The sequence below is a fragment of the Diadema setosum genome, chromosome 16, assembly GCF_964275005.1.
Source record: "Diadema setosum chromosome 16, eeDiaSeto1, whole genome shotgun sequence".
Classification (NCBI taxonomy): Eukaryota; Metazoa; Echinodermata; class Echinoidea; order Diadematoida; family Diadematidae; genus Diadema; species Diadema setosum.
The window spans coordinates 15,014,120-15,035,132 of record NC_092700.1 but is presented as its reverse complement, the minus strand read 5'-3'; the positions used below and the strand labels follow the sequence as shown (position 1 = coordinate 15,035,132).

The window sequence follows — 21,013 nt, the reverse complement described above, 5'->3', positions numbered from 1 at the left end:
CATTACATTCCCAACATTGCAAGCTTATTCATGAGAAAATCAAAGCAACGAACAAAATAAGATATTCCATCCATTTTGTTTTAAGGATTATATAAATCTTCTAACCACTTACATGTGTATGTCATTAAAAAAAAGCCACTTCTTTCGTGCAAACAGACAACTGTGACATATATCACAAGGCATTCCCATCTTGCTCAAAGTATCAACACACGATAATGATTTGGCTAGAATTCAAAGGTGCAAATCTCATTGCAATGTTCATAGTTTCAATGTCCTTTTCTCCACTTATTATGCCTGAGAAAGCAACCAAACCAGACAAAGGAAATGATAAGTTTGTGATCACTCAAAACAAAACTTCAAAAGTTGGTCCCAGCCAACACATTGTCTTCTTGTTCAAACCAAAGCTACACTGTGGCTATAAATAAAGCCCTCAGGCACTGAAACTTTCTTCCACCAGGCAAGAGTGCCAGAACCCAATGATTCGTTGTCTCAGCATCTGATTTCCTGTATGGCTGCTAAGGCAGGCAGACTTCCTATCGAATACGTCCCTGGAGCAAGACTAGTGTGACTAGGCAGCCAACTACTCTCCCTGTGGTTATCATGTGATTGACAGTGACTAGGGCCAGCCCCCAGGGGCCATTTCCCAATACTCTCTGCAAATAATGGCACAACTTTAGCAGGGACAATAATTGCAGTACGTAATTAATGTGGCAAGAACTAAATATACTTGCTGCAGACTGGCTCCCTGCCAGCTGACAGCAAACTGCTGCATGTTGCACTTGTTGCAAATTGCTTTACAGAATAGGTTCCAGGTTTTATGAGTGAAATTAATCTTATATAGAATGGTTTTCCTCTAATAGCACTCTTGACACGCTGCTTGTATGAACACACTGTGTCTGCTCAAATATGTGTTGACGTTGAATGCAGTGTCACAGAAAAACCAAACATTGTTATAGCATTCTCGCAACAATTCTTCTCATCAATACACCTAGATGACAAATAAAAGATGGGTGACAGGAGAAAACTATTCACATTAATAAAGCTTTGATAAAAAGCTCTTCAATTGCAAACCGACATTTGTGACATGAATTTGGCTGTGCAAGCTGCAAGCCTATCAAACTCATTCAGACTTCCTCATCTATTTGGCAAACTGAAAGATGTAGGGTTATTTAAAAGGACTAGGACATCAAGTGAACTCGTTATGCTGCGTGATCATGTTACACATCTCTACTTCCCTTGTGGTACATTGTCAAGTTACTTCCCGACAAACATTACCAGTACTTGAAACATAGGATACAATGTCCAGGGTGGTACTCATCATGCATTGCAGCTCCGTACATAGTGCTTTGCTGGACACCATGGCACAGAACCAACATAACCACTGCACTTCTATGGCGGCCAACAGCGGCGTACACATGTAGCACAGAACGCCACCATTAGGCCAGGGAAGTACTTACCAACACACAGGTCTGTGTTGACGGAATTCAGGATCGACAGGATCTCGTCCATGGCGTCGGCAAACTCCTTGGTCACGTCTGTCTTGGCCACGTCGTTGGCGACCGTCCGCAGTTTCTGCGACGCTTCCTTCAGTTGCTTCACCATGTTCAGAGCTTCCGACGCCATCTTGGAAGACTTTTGGAGGGGTCTGAGGGTAGGCTTCAAAATTCAAAACAACAAAGTCATACTAAAATACAAGTGTGAAAAAAAAAAAAAAAATTATTCGGGGGCTTGGTAACACCCAAATTTCTGTTTGATATTCAACCCTCATTGTACACAGAGTGATGTCACACTACCTTATATTCATAGCATGCAAGCCTTTTAAAATTTGTGATGCACACTTGAACCAGCCAGCAATGCTATTGACATCATTCACACAGGTTTTAAATGGTAGCCACAGGGATGAACAAGGTATCATGATTATACTGTCAAACGAGGAATGTTCGCGTGCATTCTAATTTCGCGAATTTCGCGAGAGCCGAGTTTCGCAAAATTAAAATGCTCACTAAAAATCTTGTCTACACTATGTGCATTAAATGTTAGAGGCAACTCGTGAAAACTTGTGAGCCCAAGACATCACAACCACACTTTTAATAACATGGATTTCCTTGCCATTGATCTGGTGCACAAATGGAAAAATTGAAAAATGTGAGACTGTAGAATTTCAAAACTTCCCATCTTTAGTCAAATTTCAGAGAAATTAATGAAATCTACCTTGATGGTTAGATTACATTGTATGGTACCATCACAGAGATTTAATGGCGAAACGAATATCTAGCTACTGCTCCCAGTAGTCTAGGAGGAAACAGTCCTCCACTGAAACCTTTCTCAGTTCCAAGAAACCAGGTCTGAAGATGGCATCAAGTGTCAATATTAAATGCCTAACCTACCCTACACATACACAGCACACCAATGTTACATAGATACCAAATGCCCAACCTATGAGTGCCTACAAGTATCTCGGCTACAGCAGACCGATATTACTGTACATTGATACAGTGCACTCCCGTTACAACGAACACGGTTATAACGAAATTTCGTTATAACGAAGTAAATCTTCTGGTCCCAAAATTATCACCATTAAAGTCTATGGTACAAAATTCGCTTATAACGAACACGGTTATAGCGAAATTTCCGTTATAACGAAGTCTTTAACGAGCGCCACAGACAAAGAAAAACAAAAGAAATGTGCTCTGTTATAACGAAATGCGAATTGCTTTCGAAAATACGTAGCGGAACAAGCATTTATAGCTTCTCTGCATGGGTGAACGCTTCACACCACTGCGTGTTCGCTCCTTGTGTCACACATGTATGCAGTTTCTGAGGGGAATTTGCGTTTATTATTGTAATACAGTTATCCCATCACATTTCACATAGCTTTGCAGTGTATGATGAGTATTCAGCAAACATAATATACGTGGTTCCTTGTTTTCGTTATGTATTGTATTTGTTCGGTTATAACGAAATTTCGTTATAACGAAAGAAAACTGACGGTCCCGCGCATTTCGTTATAACGGGAGTGCACTGTACCATCCTCGCTGTTTTGTAGTGATTTGAACACAAGAGCTCCTGCAATGTGAAGAGCATGCAAATAAAACTAAACAAAGCATACTTGAGTAGGTGCATGCTCAAGGAGGATTGTTTTCTACCTGAAACTCTTGTACCAAAGTGTAACTACCACGGTACTTTTTCTCAATGAAAAGAAATGACAGAAACTAACCATGCTGCATTGTATAGCATGAAGATAATGCATTTAGTGGAGGGGGAAAAATAAAATCACTTCCTACAATGTACTGTAAAAGTGGATATTTTCGCGCTACTAATTTTTCACGCTTGGCCGGGTGTGAAGAGTTTCTCATGTTTTTAATTCCGTGGAATCAAGACATCAACCACTGGAACATACAGTATAGCATGCAAAAATATTTGCATGCTTTTATTTTCGCACTAGTTTCTGGTTGCGCGAAACGCGCGAAAAATCTCAACACCGCGAAAATTTCTACTTCTACAGTACCTGTGTAGGGCCATGGGTAGTTGGAGTCTGACTAAATACCATTACAGTAGGCTACACACACAAAAAACTGATGTGATCACCAAGTGACTTTATACCAGAGAGAAGCTACTATTTTGATCTGTAATACAGATACTTAGGAACACTGCAGGCCCTACTCCTAATTGCATGCCACAGGAAACCGATGACTAAAATCAAGTCTTTTGAAGTACCCATGCAATGTCTCTCACAGAGTCTAAAGAAAAAAAACTTGCTGCCATATCATGAGCATTCAGATTGACAGTGAGATACTGTCTTACTTGAAATACGGCAGTACTTTGTACAATATTTTGTATTAAATGTGAATGCAAACACACTTTAGAATACATTTTAAAAAATACCATGCTATTCAGTATAAAAAAATTCAAACTTTGTGTGAAAATATAATGCATGCAATATCTGAGTGTGAATCGTGTCACATAATACTACCAACATACAGCAGCACATTTTTTAAATGACCTAACACGTTTTGTGTCTTTTCCTGTTGGAGATCGTATGCACACGTGCAATGCTAATACCAGAAATACCATGGTATTTCATGAGAATGGTACAAAGTACACAAATTATCACAGTATCTATTACCATCGTACATTTCACCAGTGAGAATGATGCCAACAAATAACATTGTACCATAGTATTTAATATTACAAAAATTGTGATGTGAATGCACCTTTTAAGGAGAATAGAAATCAGTATGGCTTGGGTTTTTGAATTCCAAGGGAGAAACCTGATAACAGGTATCATGTTCAGTAGCCATGTCTTCATGCTACATCGCTTCTGTACTGCAGTTCTGTGTCTGGAAATGATTCTAGTGTCGGTACTGTACATGTACACATGTTACTGAACAGTTCAAAACTAGATCAAAATCAAACAAGGCCAAAGTTCAAGTCCACATGTGCTTCAGCTTTCTTCTACATGGTGATATACAAATTTTGTCCTGAAATCACATTTTTGGTAATAAGCAGTGCATGGCTTGTGTGTTGTTTTTTTTTTTCTACAAAGTTTATGTATGTCACTGAGTACTCTCTTTGAAGCTCATCTGCACATGAGTAACACAAGTTTGTTTTTTGTTTTGTTTTTTTTTCCTTTATTAATGAGATCTAATGACAGTGCATTCTAATCAGGAAGCACCAATTTGCACTGTGACTCTTTCATTTTTACTCATTTGCACACTAAAACCTACTCTTCACATACCACGCAAAGTAATCCAAACACTGACATCAAACATGCCTCAATCAAGATTAAAGAAATGATCATCACTTCATCCTTTATTTGAAAATAAAAGAACATTTGTGGGGGAAGAATTTTGTAGGCAAATCTAAATTGACTGCAACCATACCAGCCCCATGTCATATACTGAAATCTAGTCCATAGATCATGCAAAATTTAGCTGTGTAAATTATATCCAGTTTACTAACAGATATCAGTACCTAAAATGAATGCACAATGAGACATGCTGAATTCATGATGTACACATTTCACAGTTTTAGTTCGTGGACTAAATTTACAACAGTTTTGTACATTTTCTATGAATGTTGCTTGATGAACATGAGCCATAATTTCATTCAGCAATACCTCTAGCAGTCTGTTTCAGTTGTATATTTCATTTTTCTAGCACAGGTTTTTAAAGTACTTGGTATCTAATGCAGATTAACCATTTAGGTCCCATGAGTTTCATACCTCATGTCATACCAGTACTGAAGAGAGCATTCCATTCAACACTAATTGACATGAGTTTAAGTAGACAAAGTGATGATGTGTATTTTGAAATTAAATTGTAGAGCAGGTCGAAATGAACCAGGCACAAAACATACAACACACATGAGCAGGAATGTGCAGATACAGGTGGTTCAGTGGTTGTCAAGAGAGGTGCCCATGGGTAGTTCAGTGGTTGCTGAGAGAGGTGCCCATGGGTAGTTCAGTGGTTGTTGAGAGAGGTGGCCACGAGTGGTTCATTGGTTGTCAAGATGTGGCCATGGGTGGGTCAGTGGCTGTCAAGATGTTGCCATGGGTGGTTCAGTGGTTGTAAAGGGAGGTTGCCATGGGTGGCTCAGTGGTTGTGAAGAGAGGTGGCCATGGGTGGTTCATGGTTGCCAAGAGAGGTCGCCATGAGTGGTTCAGTGGTTATCAAGAGAGGTGGCCATGGGTGGTTCAGTGGTTGTTAAGAGGTGGCCATGAGTGGTTCATTGGTTGTCAAGAGGTGGCAATGGGTGGCTCAGTGGTTGTCAAGAGAGGTCGCCATGAGTGGTTCAGTGGTAGTCAAGAGAGATGGCCATCAGTGATCAAATGTGACCCGCTACAACAAAAGGATCCTAAAGTCGCTGACGGCTGAGCCGAGAAAATCGAGTTTGAAGTCAAATCATCAAAATTGGTTAAAACAATCGGATTTCTGTTTTCAGTGTAATTTTGTAGTCTAATGTTTATCATCTAAAGTCTATCATCTGCCAAACTTTCGAAGCTAAATGATCAAAGAAAAGGCAAGAAATTAGCATTTTTTTGGGCCATGATTTTCCGACTTTCAACGTAACAGAAACATGTCTGAAGATTTGGATTTAGTGCCGCTGCTAGACTCCGCCCCTAGCAAAGAGGGAGTGATCTTATTGGTCAGTGTGTGGCATCCAGATTACTGATTAGTCGTGCATAGACCGCTGGTGCTACGCTTGAATGAACATCGCGGAGGTCAATGTGGTAAAAATTGTCTCGTCTCCCCTTGATTATGACAGCATCGGAAGGAAAACTTTGAAGGCGTTTTTCTCGAAACTCTGATTTCCTCAACCACTTGACAGGCGCTCATAAAATCATCGCTATCTCCACAACTGAGCACTTTTATGAGTTGTGCTATAGATATGAAATTAAAGTAGAAGAGCATAGGAATAATTTAATGTCATTTTCAGAAAATTGTCCTCCCCGACTTTCGGATATTTTTGTTGTAGTGGGTCACAAATGCTAATTGGAAGACCTAAAAAGCTGTATTGAGAAAATATATAAAAATATCTATATCTTTTTTTGAATGAAAGCTTATACAAGGTACAACAAATGTACAGAATGATCAGAAAATAAAGATACAACAAAGTTATTCCATAGGCCAGAACAGAGAAAAAGAGCGTTTGGTGTTTTGGGCAGCCCTATCAATTATCAAACAAAATCAAAATGAAACACACTCAGATCAAAATATAATTAAAAAGTACTATTAAAAAAGCACATTTTACAAAAGACAAGAAGACAGTTTCTATCTAATCTCAAGGATAAATAAACAAGGAAAAGTAGAAATTACGCGGTGCGTAAAATATGTCCCCGCTGGAAGTAGCATTTAGTAGCAAAATGTACAATATCGGTAAAAAATCAAGGTCAAAGGTCAAAGAAGTCAAAGGTCAAAATTCTGTGTAGAAGTTTTGAAGCCCTCACCTAGTGCCATCACAAAAAGCAAACGGAATCAAAATCGGGTTAGAAATGCAGAAGGAGTAGCACTTTGTAGCCAAGGTACAATATAGGTCAAAAATCACGGTCAAAGGTCAAAGAAGTCAAAGGTCAAAATTCTGTGTAGAAGTTTTGAAGCCCTCACCTAGTGCCATCACATAAAGAAAATGGAATCGAAATCGGGTTAGAAATGGCAAAGGAGTAGCATTTTGTAGCCAATGTACAATATAGGTCAAAAATCAAGGTCAAAGGTCAAAGAAGTCAAGGGTCAAAATTCTGTGTAGAAGTTCTGAAGCCCTCATCTAGTGCCATCACATGAAGCAAACGGAAGTGAAATTGGGTTAGAAAGGGCAAAGGAGTAGCATTTTGTAGCAAAATGTACAATGCAGGTCAAAAATCAAGGTCAAAGGTCAAAGAAGTCAAAGGTCAAAATTCTGTGTAGAGGTTTTGAAGCCCTCACCTAGTGCCATCACATGAAGCAAACGGAATCGAAATCGGGTTAGAAATGGCGAAGGAGTAGCATTTTGTAGCCAATGTACAATATAGGTCAAAAATCAAGGTCAAAGGTCAAAGAAGTCAAAGGTCAAAAGTTTGTGTAGAATTTTTGAAGCCCTCACCTAGTGCCATCACATAAAGCAAACAGAATCGAAATCGGGTTAGAAATGGCGAAGGAGTAGCATTTTGAAGCAAAATGTACAATATACAAGGTCCATGTAGGTCAAAGGTCAAGGTCAAAGGTCACAACTGAAATTCTGTGTAGAAGTTTCAAAGCTCCCATGTAGTGCTATCATATAAAGCAAACAGAATCAAAATTGGCTCATAAATGACAGAGAAGTAGCAAATTGAACATTTTGATCACACACGGACGCACAGACGGACGGACGGACGGACACACGGACACACACACGTACGGAGCCCGTTTCATAGTCCCCTGCTCGAACTCGTTCGGCGGGGACAAAAATTCTACATAATGATATCATGTAAAGTATTGTGTTAAACATACCAGAGAGCAGCTCTTTTGAACATACATTGTATACATGTATATGTACACTTGGTCATTGGTCCTAACTTCATCAAATTTTTGTCTGTTTTGTTTTTGTTTGTTTTGTTTTGTTTTGTTTTTTGCACTGATGTCTGAACTTGCCCATATACAACAGTTAACTGTATACCAATGCTGGAAAAACTATCCAAACTATGCTACACTACTGTACTATTCATGTGTATTGCCCTTTTCTAAATCATGCCAGGATTCACAGTCTAGTATATTACCACAGAGGCCCACAGCAGCCACAGATCTGCCACAATGAACAATGATGGGAAGAAAATTGTGCTGATTTCATTTTCACATCATGGGGTACAGCAGGTAGAAGTAACATTGGTTTCTCACTCTGCACTTTTCAGTTGATTCTATGTGTAGCAAGCCTACGATTTTGTACATACAATGTACTACTCCACTTATAATACAGTGCACTCCCGTTATAACGAACACGGTTATAACAAAATTCCGGTTACAAAGAAATAAAATCTAAGGCCGCAACATTATCAACTCTATGTATTTTTATTGTGTATTCATTCGGTTATAACGAAATTTCGTTATACCGAAAGAAAACTGCCGGTCCCGAGGACTTCGTTATAACGGGAGTCCACTGTATATCCTTATGTATCTTCACCTGGGTAAAATTCCCAGTCTGTTAATATACAATCCCAAAATAGCTACAAGATCAGACACAATGGGCAATATGACACAATAAAATCAAATTGGTTTCATTTCCACTTCATGCAACACAGGGGCCACACATGTGGAAACAATATGACTTGGCAGGAAGGGAATGGAACACAGGCAGACACATACAGACAGCAGATGGTTGGGGAGACAATACGATGAGGCAATGTAGTATGTTTGGAATGCAGATTATGTCTCTAGAATACTTCCATGTACATTAATCAGCCATTTAGAATTATACTGGGAATCATGGATGATTAAAGGCAATGAATTGACTATGAACACACTTAATTCTAAATTGTAGAAAAATACTATAACAAACACAACAAGCAGAAAACATTTTGTATTATATGTACCACAACTTTTGTTTTCTTTGGTACAAAAATGAATATTCATCATCTAGCTGCTAAAGGGTTCACAAAGACAGATCAGTATACATTATCATATAACAGTCTGTGTCGGTGACAGATTTGTGTGAACATTTTGTATGCACACAAATGCATGTGTTTTGTGTGTTTGTGGTTGTCTATAAACGTACATCATGCACACCAGAGTGTAAACAAATAAAGAATACATTAGTATGCCTTCCTTCCTACAGACAATTGTCCTATTGATAGTAAAATGCCATCAGACCAAAAAGGATCCACTTTCAAAATAAAATGTACCTTTCAGAACATGACACAAACAAACACATCTAGTCAGCAACCCACATGTAAGCTCCCCAATTTGCATAAATTCCATTCCAAGTTGTGTTTGTTATCCTGCAGAGAACATGACATCATATTTTCACTTCACAAAGGTCTGGACCTCTTGTTTAATGCAAAAGACATATCATCACACATAAATTATAATCCTTGTCCGATGGTTCAATGTTATGTAGCATACATGCAGCATTCACTGTGCTTTGTCGGAAATCTGTCATTAGCAGCTAATCTAGAAAGGGATTTTCCCATTGATATCATCACATTGCAATAACTTAAAGGGATAATATCGCTTTGTGGGATGCTCAAACAATAGCATGTATAACTTTTTATATTTTTGTGTATATGATGTCAGAACAGAAGATGAACTGAAATTATTCCTTAAATGATATAAAAAAACAGTCACAAACTCAGCAGGATCAAAATGCAAACACTTTATCACTAACATGAAAGTGTATTTTGTAGCAGAGTCAGAATTTGATATTATTCCCAGCATACCACTGCACTTTATTACCAGTGCATGAAATGTTAATTACGGACTCAAATGAAGCCATTACCTGTGGTAAGTACAGACAACCTCTGGACGACTACTACGCCTACATGTAAGTACTACCCGAACTACCACTATTACTACACTTTGTATCATTCTATTATCATTATCATCAAAATTATTATAAACATCATACATTGTAGCAATTCGAGGTTAAGATTCTGCCAGCATCGGTTAGTTAATACATGTACTCCTGTTTGCAAAATAACTAATATTCAGTGTTTAGTTTAATGTACTTTTACAGTACAGTTACTTTAAAAGAGTAGACCTTGCAATAAGCAGCTTAAATATACATGTAGCTATAATGGGAGAACCATTCTCGACTAGCACTTGTGCTAACTTTTGGTTCCCCCTTTAACAATATTATCTTCTGTTTTTCTATTTTTTTTCTATTTTTTTTCAGAACCTTTGTCTATGCGTATGTCTACATTACATACTTATTCATACTCTTTGCCTTTTCAGTGATAAATGTATCACAACGAAATTAAATCTATTATACCACATGTATTCTTATGTAAGATGAATATAAGTATGTAAAATATATGCTTGCATAGCTGTAGGAACCTTGTACAAAATCATTGTATTCTCATAAAAAATTTTTATGTTATTGTATCTTACCCTATGGAATTTTATGTTATTATGTTATCATGCTATCATATTCACATGTATGTTGTTAATGAACTCAACTCAACTCAACTCAACTCCAAAAGTTGTGAATGGATTTGGATGAAACTTCAAGGAAAAGTTCATAATGACACATATGGAACAGATGATCAAATTTTGCTAGTGATCCAAATAACTGTCTGGATCCAGGATATTTTGTTTTAATTTTTTTAAGGATTATTATTGGCAAATAGAGCTAACAAACAAAGGATTTCAAACTGCACATATTTGAGGTGTGCATACACATGTATGTACAGTGTACATGTATATCATGTGCACTGAATGTGCACTTGAGAAAATACAACAGAAAGGATGTTTTTTTATCACTGGGAAATAAGGGTGATTTTTAGCATGCATGTATGGGTAGAAATGAGCTGCTTGGGGGAGGTCTGCACTCTCCAACAACTTCTTTTGTAGTATATGTACTGTATTTCATTATTTTGTATCATTAGTATTGTATTAACGATTATTCATCACACTATGATTTTCATTTTTATTGGTAGAGTGCTAATTAACAAAATTTTATTTTATTAGTGGAAAGATGAGCAAAGAAACTGGGATAATGCTTAGTTTTCAAAAATTTTATTTGAAAACTAAGCACTACATGTATGTGTATAGAACCACTGATTTAGAACTTGAATGTACATTGTAATTTAGCAATGCAGCAGTGGTATTCTACATCCGTGTCTGCAACTGAAGCTAAACTTAAAATCTCTTCAATGCACATGAGGGATGAAAACTAGTTATCTACGATATATTGCCATCATTATCCATAAGTGCAAACCACATGGGGCATGATATTTGAAACCTGCAATATCACAACTGGAAGCAGAATCACACACACCTATCATTCATCATGTTGGCATAGTTTCATATGCTCTACAAGGTACTGTAGCTCAGACTAAAGGATCTTCATGAAAATATGACTGTAGGCTGTATCTACAATGAAAGTGATTCTGCATCCATTCCCTTTAAGACTGCACAAATAACTGGATTTCTCCTCAGCTATGCTCTCCATCCCAACAATGTGCATCTCCACTAAAGATGGTCATGGCTGCTTGCTTCCTTGTGACCTTAAAGGAACACTACACATTTTTAAAGCTTGTTGGAATTTAGAACAGAAAAACAACATTCAAATATTAAGTGAATATAAAATTTATAAAATATGATGTAACACAATGGTGCATCTTAAAAATAAATAAATAAAAATAGGGGGAAAAATAAGAGGGTTCCATGCTTGGAGATTTGGTGAAATCTTCTACCATGTTTGCCCTATTTTGAGCATAAACAAAATGGCTAGTTAGTACAGTATCACAACAGGTAAGTTTATGCTTTAGAATGCATGGAAGATATTGAAACAATAATGCCTGCAGTATATTGAGTTGAGCAGAGCACTGAAAAAATAAAGAGGAAGAATATTTCCTAATTAAGAAAAAACATCACAATTCACATGAAAATGCTACTCAGAGGTGGAATAAGAGGAAGCTATTTCACCATAATTCAGTGATACAAAAAAAAAAATCTTTCTATGTTTTTGCTTAATTTTATCAATTTGCTTTTCTGTAATCTTTTGATACCTAAAGAAACAAGAAAAATTGCACACTGATTTGAGATTGAGAAAATCTTTCATTATGGCTCACTGTGGGCACCACACAATGGGCTACTAGATAACTTGAAATGTCTGCTTTGTTTTGTTTTATCTTGTTTGAGGATTTATTATCTTTTAACAGCAAAACACAAGGACAGTCAAAATTATCATAGAAGCTCCTTACAGTCATTGCTCACAAACTGCTAGACATCATCTTGAAGAAAAAAATGATTCATATAATATGAGACCAGGGATTATAGATTACAGAATATACTTAATGTCACTTTAAGACTGTCAATATACTGGTCTGACAAGGAAGTTTACAGATGTTGTTCTGAAGAAAAAGTTCTGTAGAATGAACTTTGGATTCAAAGCCAATTTGGTGCCTATGGTAATTATGGAAAAGGTTGAGCCACAGTACATATCTAGCAAGATCATGGCAGACAGCTTGACCCCTGCTGCAACAAACAAACATTCTCATCCAGGTCATTACTTCCTTTTTCAGCTGAGCAGAATTCTGCCCTTTGTTGCTGGTAGTGTCCGCAGACGATTGTAGTCTGAAAATCCAGACTCTGTTTGGAGAAGACACTGCATAGCAATGTCAATCTCTTGTCACATTTACAAACGTAAATGCTATATACGATTTCATATGTGAATTATAAAAGTGAATTGCTTACCAAAAATATTATCTATATTAAAAAATGAGTATGTTTACTACAGTACAGTCCAGAAACAGAAGTTTATCCAACAGAATTTGATGTCATAATTATGCATTGTATGTAAAGCTGTAAGTAACCTTATGAATGCGCAATAAGTATTAACTCTAGTATTGTACCATCTAGATTTTAGCAATTTATGGTACATGTAGATGTAATAAAAAAAGGCTTTCATAGAAAGGGCTTTCAAAGGACTTGTGTGAACTGAAGAAGGAAAAATATTTGCATGCAGCTCTACGTGTATGTTTTCAACACAAACACATAAGAGGTCCGAGATTAGAAGACTGACTTATTTTCCATTGAGAATACAAACAGCTCATAAACAAACAACCATGTAGGATTTGATTTCAGATATCACTGTATCTATTACTCACACTCCGACACTTGGAAGCTGCTTGTCAAAGGGTGCCTTTATGCTCAACTTTCGGGGGCCATCATCAGCATTTTGAAATGTGATAAGTGCAAAATGCCGTTGTGCCCATACTCACTTTGATATAAAAAGCATTTCAAAATGACCAACTTCATGCTCAACTTTTCAGTGCCATAATCAGTGTTTTGAAATGTGATAAGTGCAAAATACAGTTGCGTCCCAACTCAAATTACATACAGCGTTTCAAAATGCCCATTTTTATGATCAACTTTTCGGGGCATAATCAGCGTTTGAATTGTGATAAGTGCAAAATATGGTTGCGTCCCAACTCACTTTGATATAAACAGCATGTCAAAATGCCGATTCAAAATGAGTGAAAAGGTGCATTTACGATCTTGGTGATTCTGTCTAATCGCATTTACCTACATCTGTACTAAGTATGAAACTGACATCATCTCAACACCTTTCTGGTTTGGTGTGACAATGCTCACGCCCACAGCCAGTCGCTCTTTCAAATACTGTGCAATGCACAATTGGCACATGTTATGCTTTCCAACTTGGCTGAATGAATGAATAAAATATCTCTGTTCAAAAATATTACTGCCACTAGTCCATTCAGATGTCTATCAGTGACCACTGGTTCTAAAGATTGCATAGATCTACACTGTTATAGGTGTTTCCTTCCATTTTCAACATCATTGAGTATATTGAGTCTTTAGAGCTCTATTAAATCTATTTTAATAAGTAGAGTTATTTTGAAATCAGGGGGTTTATTATTATTAACTTAGGAGAGTCAGCTGCATCCACCCCCCCCCCCCCCCTTCTAATTTTTATTTTGCTTCGGTGAATATAGCACCGGTACTATGCAGTTAAATAGAAAATCCCAAATCCTTTGTCATGCAAAAAAGGTAATAAATATTCAAATTCATATATTAAAAAAAAAAACAAGGGAAAAAATAGAGACATAGACCCTGAGATGCAGGGAGGACACACATTATAAAATGACCTGTGCCACAGCTTACCCCCTTTGAACACACACATTCTAAGGCCTATTCACACATACTGTAAATTACTGTTCAGTGTCAGTCATCTTCAGAAAAGGAAAAGGAACACGAGAGGCAGGAAGGGAACGAGAGAAAGCGAGAGACAGAAAATGGGAATGACCGGATAAAGTGAGCAACTAAAAACCAATTGACCGAGAAGGAGAAGACAGAACCCTCCCTGTGTACCAGTCTCTAGGCCAGCTTGCCCATCTGGAAAAGGTGATAAATGATGACATCATGTCACGCTGAGGGGTTTATAAATAGGAGTGAAGGTGCTTGGGCAATATTGAGCATCGCTGGCCTGATAGCTGCATGGATGGAAAGAGGCCAGATGCACTGTATTGGTTTTACCACTTCAGAGGTATCTTCCCTTGGTTTTACACCAGTTGGTGAATGTCAGTGACCATTCACCACATGTTTGGTAAACTTTAATAGCAGACATGTGTAGATGTTTGTTAACCCACATTATAATCTCTTCTTCAATGCTCATAAGTGCCCTTAAAGGCATAATTTACCATTTGCAGGTAAAACAAAAACCCAGCATTAGTTCTTTGAAATAGTTATAAAATGTGAGTTGGGGAAAGAAACAACCACTGTGAAAATTTGAATTGGTAAAATTGATGTTAAGTATTGTAAAATATACAATATGTGAACAATAGTTATAATGAAAATGTTTCAAGACTAAACCGTCTACAGTTACGATTTATTGAGAAAAATACAGATATCTCCCTATATTTTAGGCTTTATCGCGAAATGTTTATATGATAGGATGTTTTGTGTTACAACAGACCTACACATGCATTAAAAGTCATATCTTGAAAAATTTTTAAATCACTGTTCCCAAAGGTAAACAGGACCTTTAATACGGTCATATTCAGCTCATATTATCCCGGACATGATGCAGAATACCTCACTAACATTGTGCATTGACTCATGGGATCCCATACAATTTGTACTTGTCTAGGGGTAAAACAAAACATTAGATCTGGGCATAAAACAAGTGATATGTGTTACACTTAGCAACTTCAGGCAGACACATCATAACTTGAAAAGCAATGGTTCAAACAGAACAGTGACCCCATGTACTGTCTAGTGTCTACCTAAAATTAGAGTGGTCCACAGATAAACTGTTCTCCTTTTGAAGCACTGTTCCCAAGTTGTGTGAGCTGTGACCAGATTGGACCCTTGACTTTCAAAAACCCAGTTAACTATAATATTTACATCACCTAATGCACAACTGTCAGATGTACCCACAGCCGTGGTGGAAATGTATAAAAGAGGAAATCCAGTCCAAATATAAGCTAGTCTGATAAAAAAAGAGTAAAATTTTACGAGTACAATGGTAAACATTTGACTGTAATTGCATGAAAAATAAGGAAGTTATGAAATTTTGAAGTTTTGGTAATTTCTCCAAAACAGTTCTTGTACAGTGGGTATAAATATATGCAAATGAGTGAGCTAACCATGTCAGACCCTCACAATCTTCCAATGATCATGTACAAAAAAGAAAATGACAAAAATTCAATGTTTCTGTCCTTGAAGTCTGAAACTTGATGTTATTCCTGGTTAAATAACATCAGAATATAGTGAACAGTTAGATATGAGGATTTGAGCCTAGGGCATAATTGCGTTTAAATGAAAAACTGGAAATTTCAAAATTTTAGATATGTACAAACTATATGTTGTGAGGGAATGACATGCTCACTTTGTCATTTGCATATATATTCATATTGATTGTTCAAGAACTGTTCCCCCCCCCCCAAATAGCGAAACTTCAAAATATCGTAACTTCCTTATTTTACATCCGACTTTGATTAAATTTATCCCATTGAACTTGTAATATTTTACTCTTTCTTACCAAACTAAGTTATATTTGGACTGGATTTCCCCTTTAACCCATTGAGGATGGACTGATTTTGCTACAACACATATTTCCCATAGACACCTGCCCGAGTATACTCAGGACTCGTCCTCAACGGGTTAATACACCAAAATGCCCCCCCCCCCAAAAAAAAAACAAACAAACAAACAAACAAACAAACAAACAAAACAAAACAAACCTGAAAATTGTGCAATCATCAGCCTTCTATCTGGGATATGGAAATAGCTATTATTGTGGTTAAGAAAACAAATCTCTGTGATAATTAGTCTGGGTTTCAGTATCAGCCTGAGGGATCAATGAGGGACAATTTAGTACTAGATGTTGTTGTTGTTGTTGTTGTTTTATTATATTATTATTATTATTATTAATATTATTATTATTATTATTATTATTATTATTATTATTATTATCTATTTGGCATTTGCAAAACAAGTGATAACAGAGAAACAAATAAAACAAGCAAAACACAAGAAAACAAAGTGTCAGGCTTTCCCTGTTGAGCTTCCCTAAGGAGCCAGGTTGGAAAAAAGCAATCAAAATCATGTGCGACTATGATATGACCACAAAAGCAACTTGAACATCTACCAAGTGTACAGACTCTAGTTTTCATTGACATTCCTATTGCTCAATAGATTGTATCAGGGTACAAAGTCCATCCTTCACCCGTTGAAGACTAGTCCCGGGTATACTCGGGTTGTCTACATTGTATGGGAGTTGTGTGTTATAGCAAAATCATCCCTTCCTCAGCAGGTTAATGGGGAAATCAACCCTGAAAATTAGCTTGTAGAATAGAGGAGGAAATTGGACAGTGAATGCTTGAGCAAATTCTGTTAAGACTGAGAAAGTTATGATTCTTCTATTCATAATCAATTAGAGACAAAATTAAGCAATTCTGAAATGTCACATGACATGTGAGCTCATCCTCATGTGCTCTGTGCAGTAAAATAAGAAATTTGTCAATCAGTTGCAATAAAAACAACTCAACATGAGAATTTCATCTATTTGAAGAAATTTGAGTTTTCCCAATGGTCCAGTAAATTTCAGATTTTATGCACTCTTAATACAATTATTGCAAATATTTTTTTTTCTATACAACCCCTGCATGCAAAAAAAAATGAAAGAAAAAAACTAAAAACATGGAACATGCTGAAACTTTAAAGTATTCCCTGTTCCTCTCGTTTTCTCTTTCTTCATGATTTACACAAGCTAATTTTTTGAGTAGACTTTCCTTTTAGGTGGGATTAACTCAAGGGAAAAAAGAACCCAAATTCTGTGACTTCAATCTCAAGTTTGAAGACCATACTAGACTTTAATATTTCAACATCTCAAATTCACAGGATGAACCTAGCCACAATTTGTTTTTATTTGATTATATGCACATGTAAATGTGTGTTTTGGATTCACAATTTTCTGTTTAGTTCTCTTTACTAACACAGACAGAATATAGAAATAATATTTGAATGGAAGTACATATGTCATGTAAAGGGAGTGCAAGGCATAAATTCATTTGATTTTGTTCAATATTTGTTCAGAGCATCTTCAACATCAAGCATATAAAAGCTATAAGACAGAGCCTACTTTTCAATTGAGCGTTTTCTCTGCAGACTGACACATTGGCCCGAATTCACGAAGGCGGTACAAATGAAACCATGGTTTAAACCATGGACAAAAACCATGGAGGGCCAAGTGTCGCACGGAATATTTCGCTATGAAATTGGTCATTTCGTCGACAAAATGACAGTTTCGTTAACGAAATTATCATTTCGTGGACGAAATGTTCATTTAGTTACAAAATGTCATTTCGTTACAAAATAATCATTTCATCGACGAAATGACAGATTTCGTAACGAAATATTCCATGCGACACTGGGCGCTCCATGGTTTTTGTCCATGGTTTAAACCATGGTTTCATTTGTACCACTTTCGTGAATTCGGGCCATAATGTCTAGAAACTTCTCGTCAATGAATAGAGATAACCTAATCTTCCTAATACCTATTGTGTCACTGACCTTCCTGTTGGACTGAGGCACATTGCTACACCTGAGTGGGCTTGCAAACTTTAACAAACAGATACATTTGTAGGTCTAGCTTGGATGGAATACTAAATGCTGACAAAAAAGCTTGCGCCTGGGCACATAAACAGAAATCTCTATGAGAACCTCTGCTCTGGCTGTTACTCTATACGCCATATATTTAGCGAGTCTAAGTTTTCGCGAATCAGAACCACCCGACAATTTCACGAGTGTTTTTCAAACTTAGCGATCGTGGTGTCCTGTACAGAACAGAGAAAACGTATGTACGCGTACGTAACATTCATAGTGTGATCACAGTCAATATATTTGTGTGTCTTTAATTACGCGTGTAGCACCCGACTCGCGAAATTCACGAAAATAAAAACCTCATGAAATAATCAGTGTATACAGTACATGCTTCATAGCGTCTTAAAGGGGCATTCCAGACAATTTTCATATCTTCACATTATGAAGTACATAAATCAACAGCTCCATGTATAGATTTGTGGAATCTATTGTGGTTCTTGAGCAGAGAAACAATACTTTGAAAAACCTTAAATAAACTACACTGAACAAGGATGATGACATAGGAGGCTCACATATTCCAGAAATGTTCAGTGTAATTTCATTACAATACTACTTGCTTGCAAGTTCACATAATCTATACCTATGCCTTCTTCTTTTGTTCTGCTTCCTTGAGCCCCAACTCGTGCATTCTTATGGTGACCCTGCCATGTCATCATCCTTGTTCATTGCAATCTGTCATGAATTTCAATAATATTCTGATTTTTCATCCCAATTATCATAAATTCTGAAACTTTGTCCTCAGTATAATTTATAGTTGTTCAAATGTAAAAATCTGAGAATGATCCAGAGGTCTCCTTTAAGGGTAAACTTCAAGTATACCAAACTCTAGGTTTAGCAGAATGATTCTCCCTCCCCCCCCCCCCCCCCATCATAAAGTGAACATTTCCCTCGACTCCATTAGAATATCAAGACTTCGTAATGGAACATCATACAAAAGTAAAGCAAAATTTTGTATCCCTCATGCCTAAACAAAGTACCGGTACTAAGAGTATGAAGAGGTATGAAGTAAAGGATGCCTCCATCTCAATACTTTTGTGATCCAGTGCTATATGATGTCTTTTTAGACATAATGCTATAAAATCAAATGATTCAAAAAAAAAAAAAAAGCCAAAGTATATAAGCTGTAGATAGAGGGAAGCAGTCACACTACCATTTCTGTTGTGACTTGCTTGTCAAACATATTTGCTCTCAGCCAATTAGATGCGAGGATTTATTTTCGATATGGTAACAGTGTGTAAGAAAAAAAAATAAATAAATGCAAACAAAGGGAAACTGACCAGAAATGAATATAATCAGTGAAGAAATGAAAAAGAATTTGAAAATTGGATTTCATCGGGATCTGATAAAATGCTTCATGAAGTACCTAGTGAGCCCAGGACCACCATATGAGTCACAGACGGAGAATTCTACAAGTTACAAAACAATCTGAGCCCATATTTGTTGTAGGCCCCCTAACTGTAAAAAAAAAAAAATACCTTGATTCATATTCATATTCATGAAATAATCGCATAGTAGAACCAAGCTTTTGTTTCTAGTCTTTTGTTCAATGCAAAGCACTAAGAAAGATTTTCTTCTTAAGTCATCATTGCTACTATCATAATTTGATGCAATCTTGGCATCATTTCCAACACACAAAGGAAAGATTTGACTCGTCTCCCCGCTCCGCGCTCCGTGTGAGGAAGACCGCAAGCGAACGCAGCAGGCATCCTCGCGGACGGACCGGTACATGAGGAGGTGCGGGGACGGTGCAGCCCCAACCAAGCATTCCGTACTGCTCATTCGACAGCCAAAGACGGGTGGTTAGGAGGTGGGAAAGATGATTTCACGCAGTTCTGCAAACTCGTACTTGTGTAAAAGAACCACCTAAGTTATCTAGATAAATGTAATTGTTAGTAAACATCCACTTTGCTTACCTGGGTCAGAAAAATATTACAGTACGCCTTCTCACGTCAAACCGTAAATTCCAAAGCCAAATCAGCCAAGTTACGCACAGAGGGAGTGGTGCTAACCCGGAAGTTGGAACGTGCATGTGTGTAGCTTATAGTTCGCTGACTCAACGTCTATTGAAGCTGCCCGAAGCAGTGTTACACGGCAAAGTTTCAGCGAAATTTAATGGGCAAACTGCACTGCGGTCGGAAAGCATTATGGGTCAGTAGAGAGGTCAATGATTATCTTCTCATTGATTGAGACACCTTCTTCCCAACAGAATGGCGTCATTGTTGGCCAATGAAAGGCGGTGAATTACAGGAGGCGTGGCCGAAGTGGACATTTAACCATATTTGGTAAAATGAAATAATCGTTCAAAGCACATGAAAATGCCTTTCCCAACATAATGTATAATTCTGATGTTGCATACGCAAGACTGGCACAAAACAAAAACAAACAAATAAACAAAACGAAACAAAAACCAATTGGGGTATAGGCCCCTACGCCTGTATATGAATGTGATTGAGAGGTTTTTTTGTTTTTTTAATCAATACTTTCCCGATGGTTTCTTTATATAATATACATGAATGAAAATGAGATAATACCTTAGAAATAATCATGCCTTTATATTTCACTTTCACTCAAACCCAGTATTTGCAATTATTAGAAACTAGAGAGTTGATTAAAAAATAATGGCTTAAATGGTCGTGGTTGCATAAAGTTTTGTTTTAGTTTTGATTAAATCTGAAAGTGGAAATTAAGCTGATGGCGTCATCCATGTGATTTGTAGA

At 37.1% G+C, this 21,013-nt stretch overlaps 1 protein-coding gene across 1 annotated transcript in view; it reads right to left on the bottom strand.

Moving 5' to 3' along the window:
* The window catches only part of LOC140239406 (adenylyl cyclase-associated protein 1-like), a 38,481-nt gene extending 18,151 nt beyond the window's left edge, over positions 1–20,330 (bottom strand). Inside the window, exons 1-2 of the mRNA XM_072319247.1 lie at positions 20,210–20,330; positions 1,458–1,656 (exon numbers count right to left, since the gene is read on the bottom strand). Coding sequence (XP_072175348.1) covers positions 1,458–1,623 — 166 coding nt within the window. The 5' untranslated portion in view covers positions 1,624–1,656; positions 20,210–20,330. The remainder of the gene's footprint in view (positions 1–1,457; positions 1,657–20,209) is intronic.
* Positions 20,331–21,013: the final 683 nt, after the last annotated feature.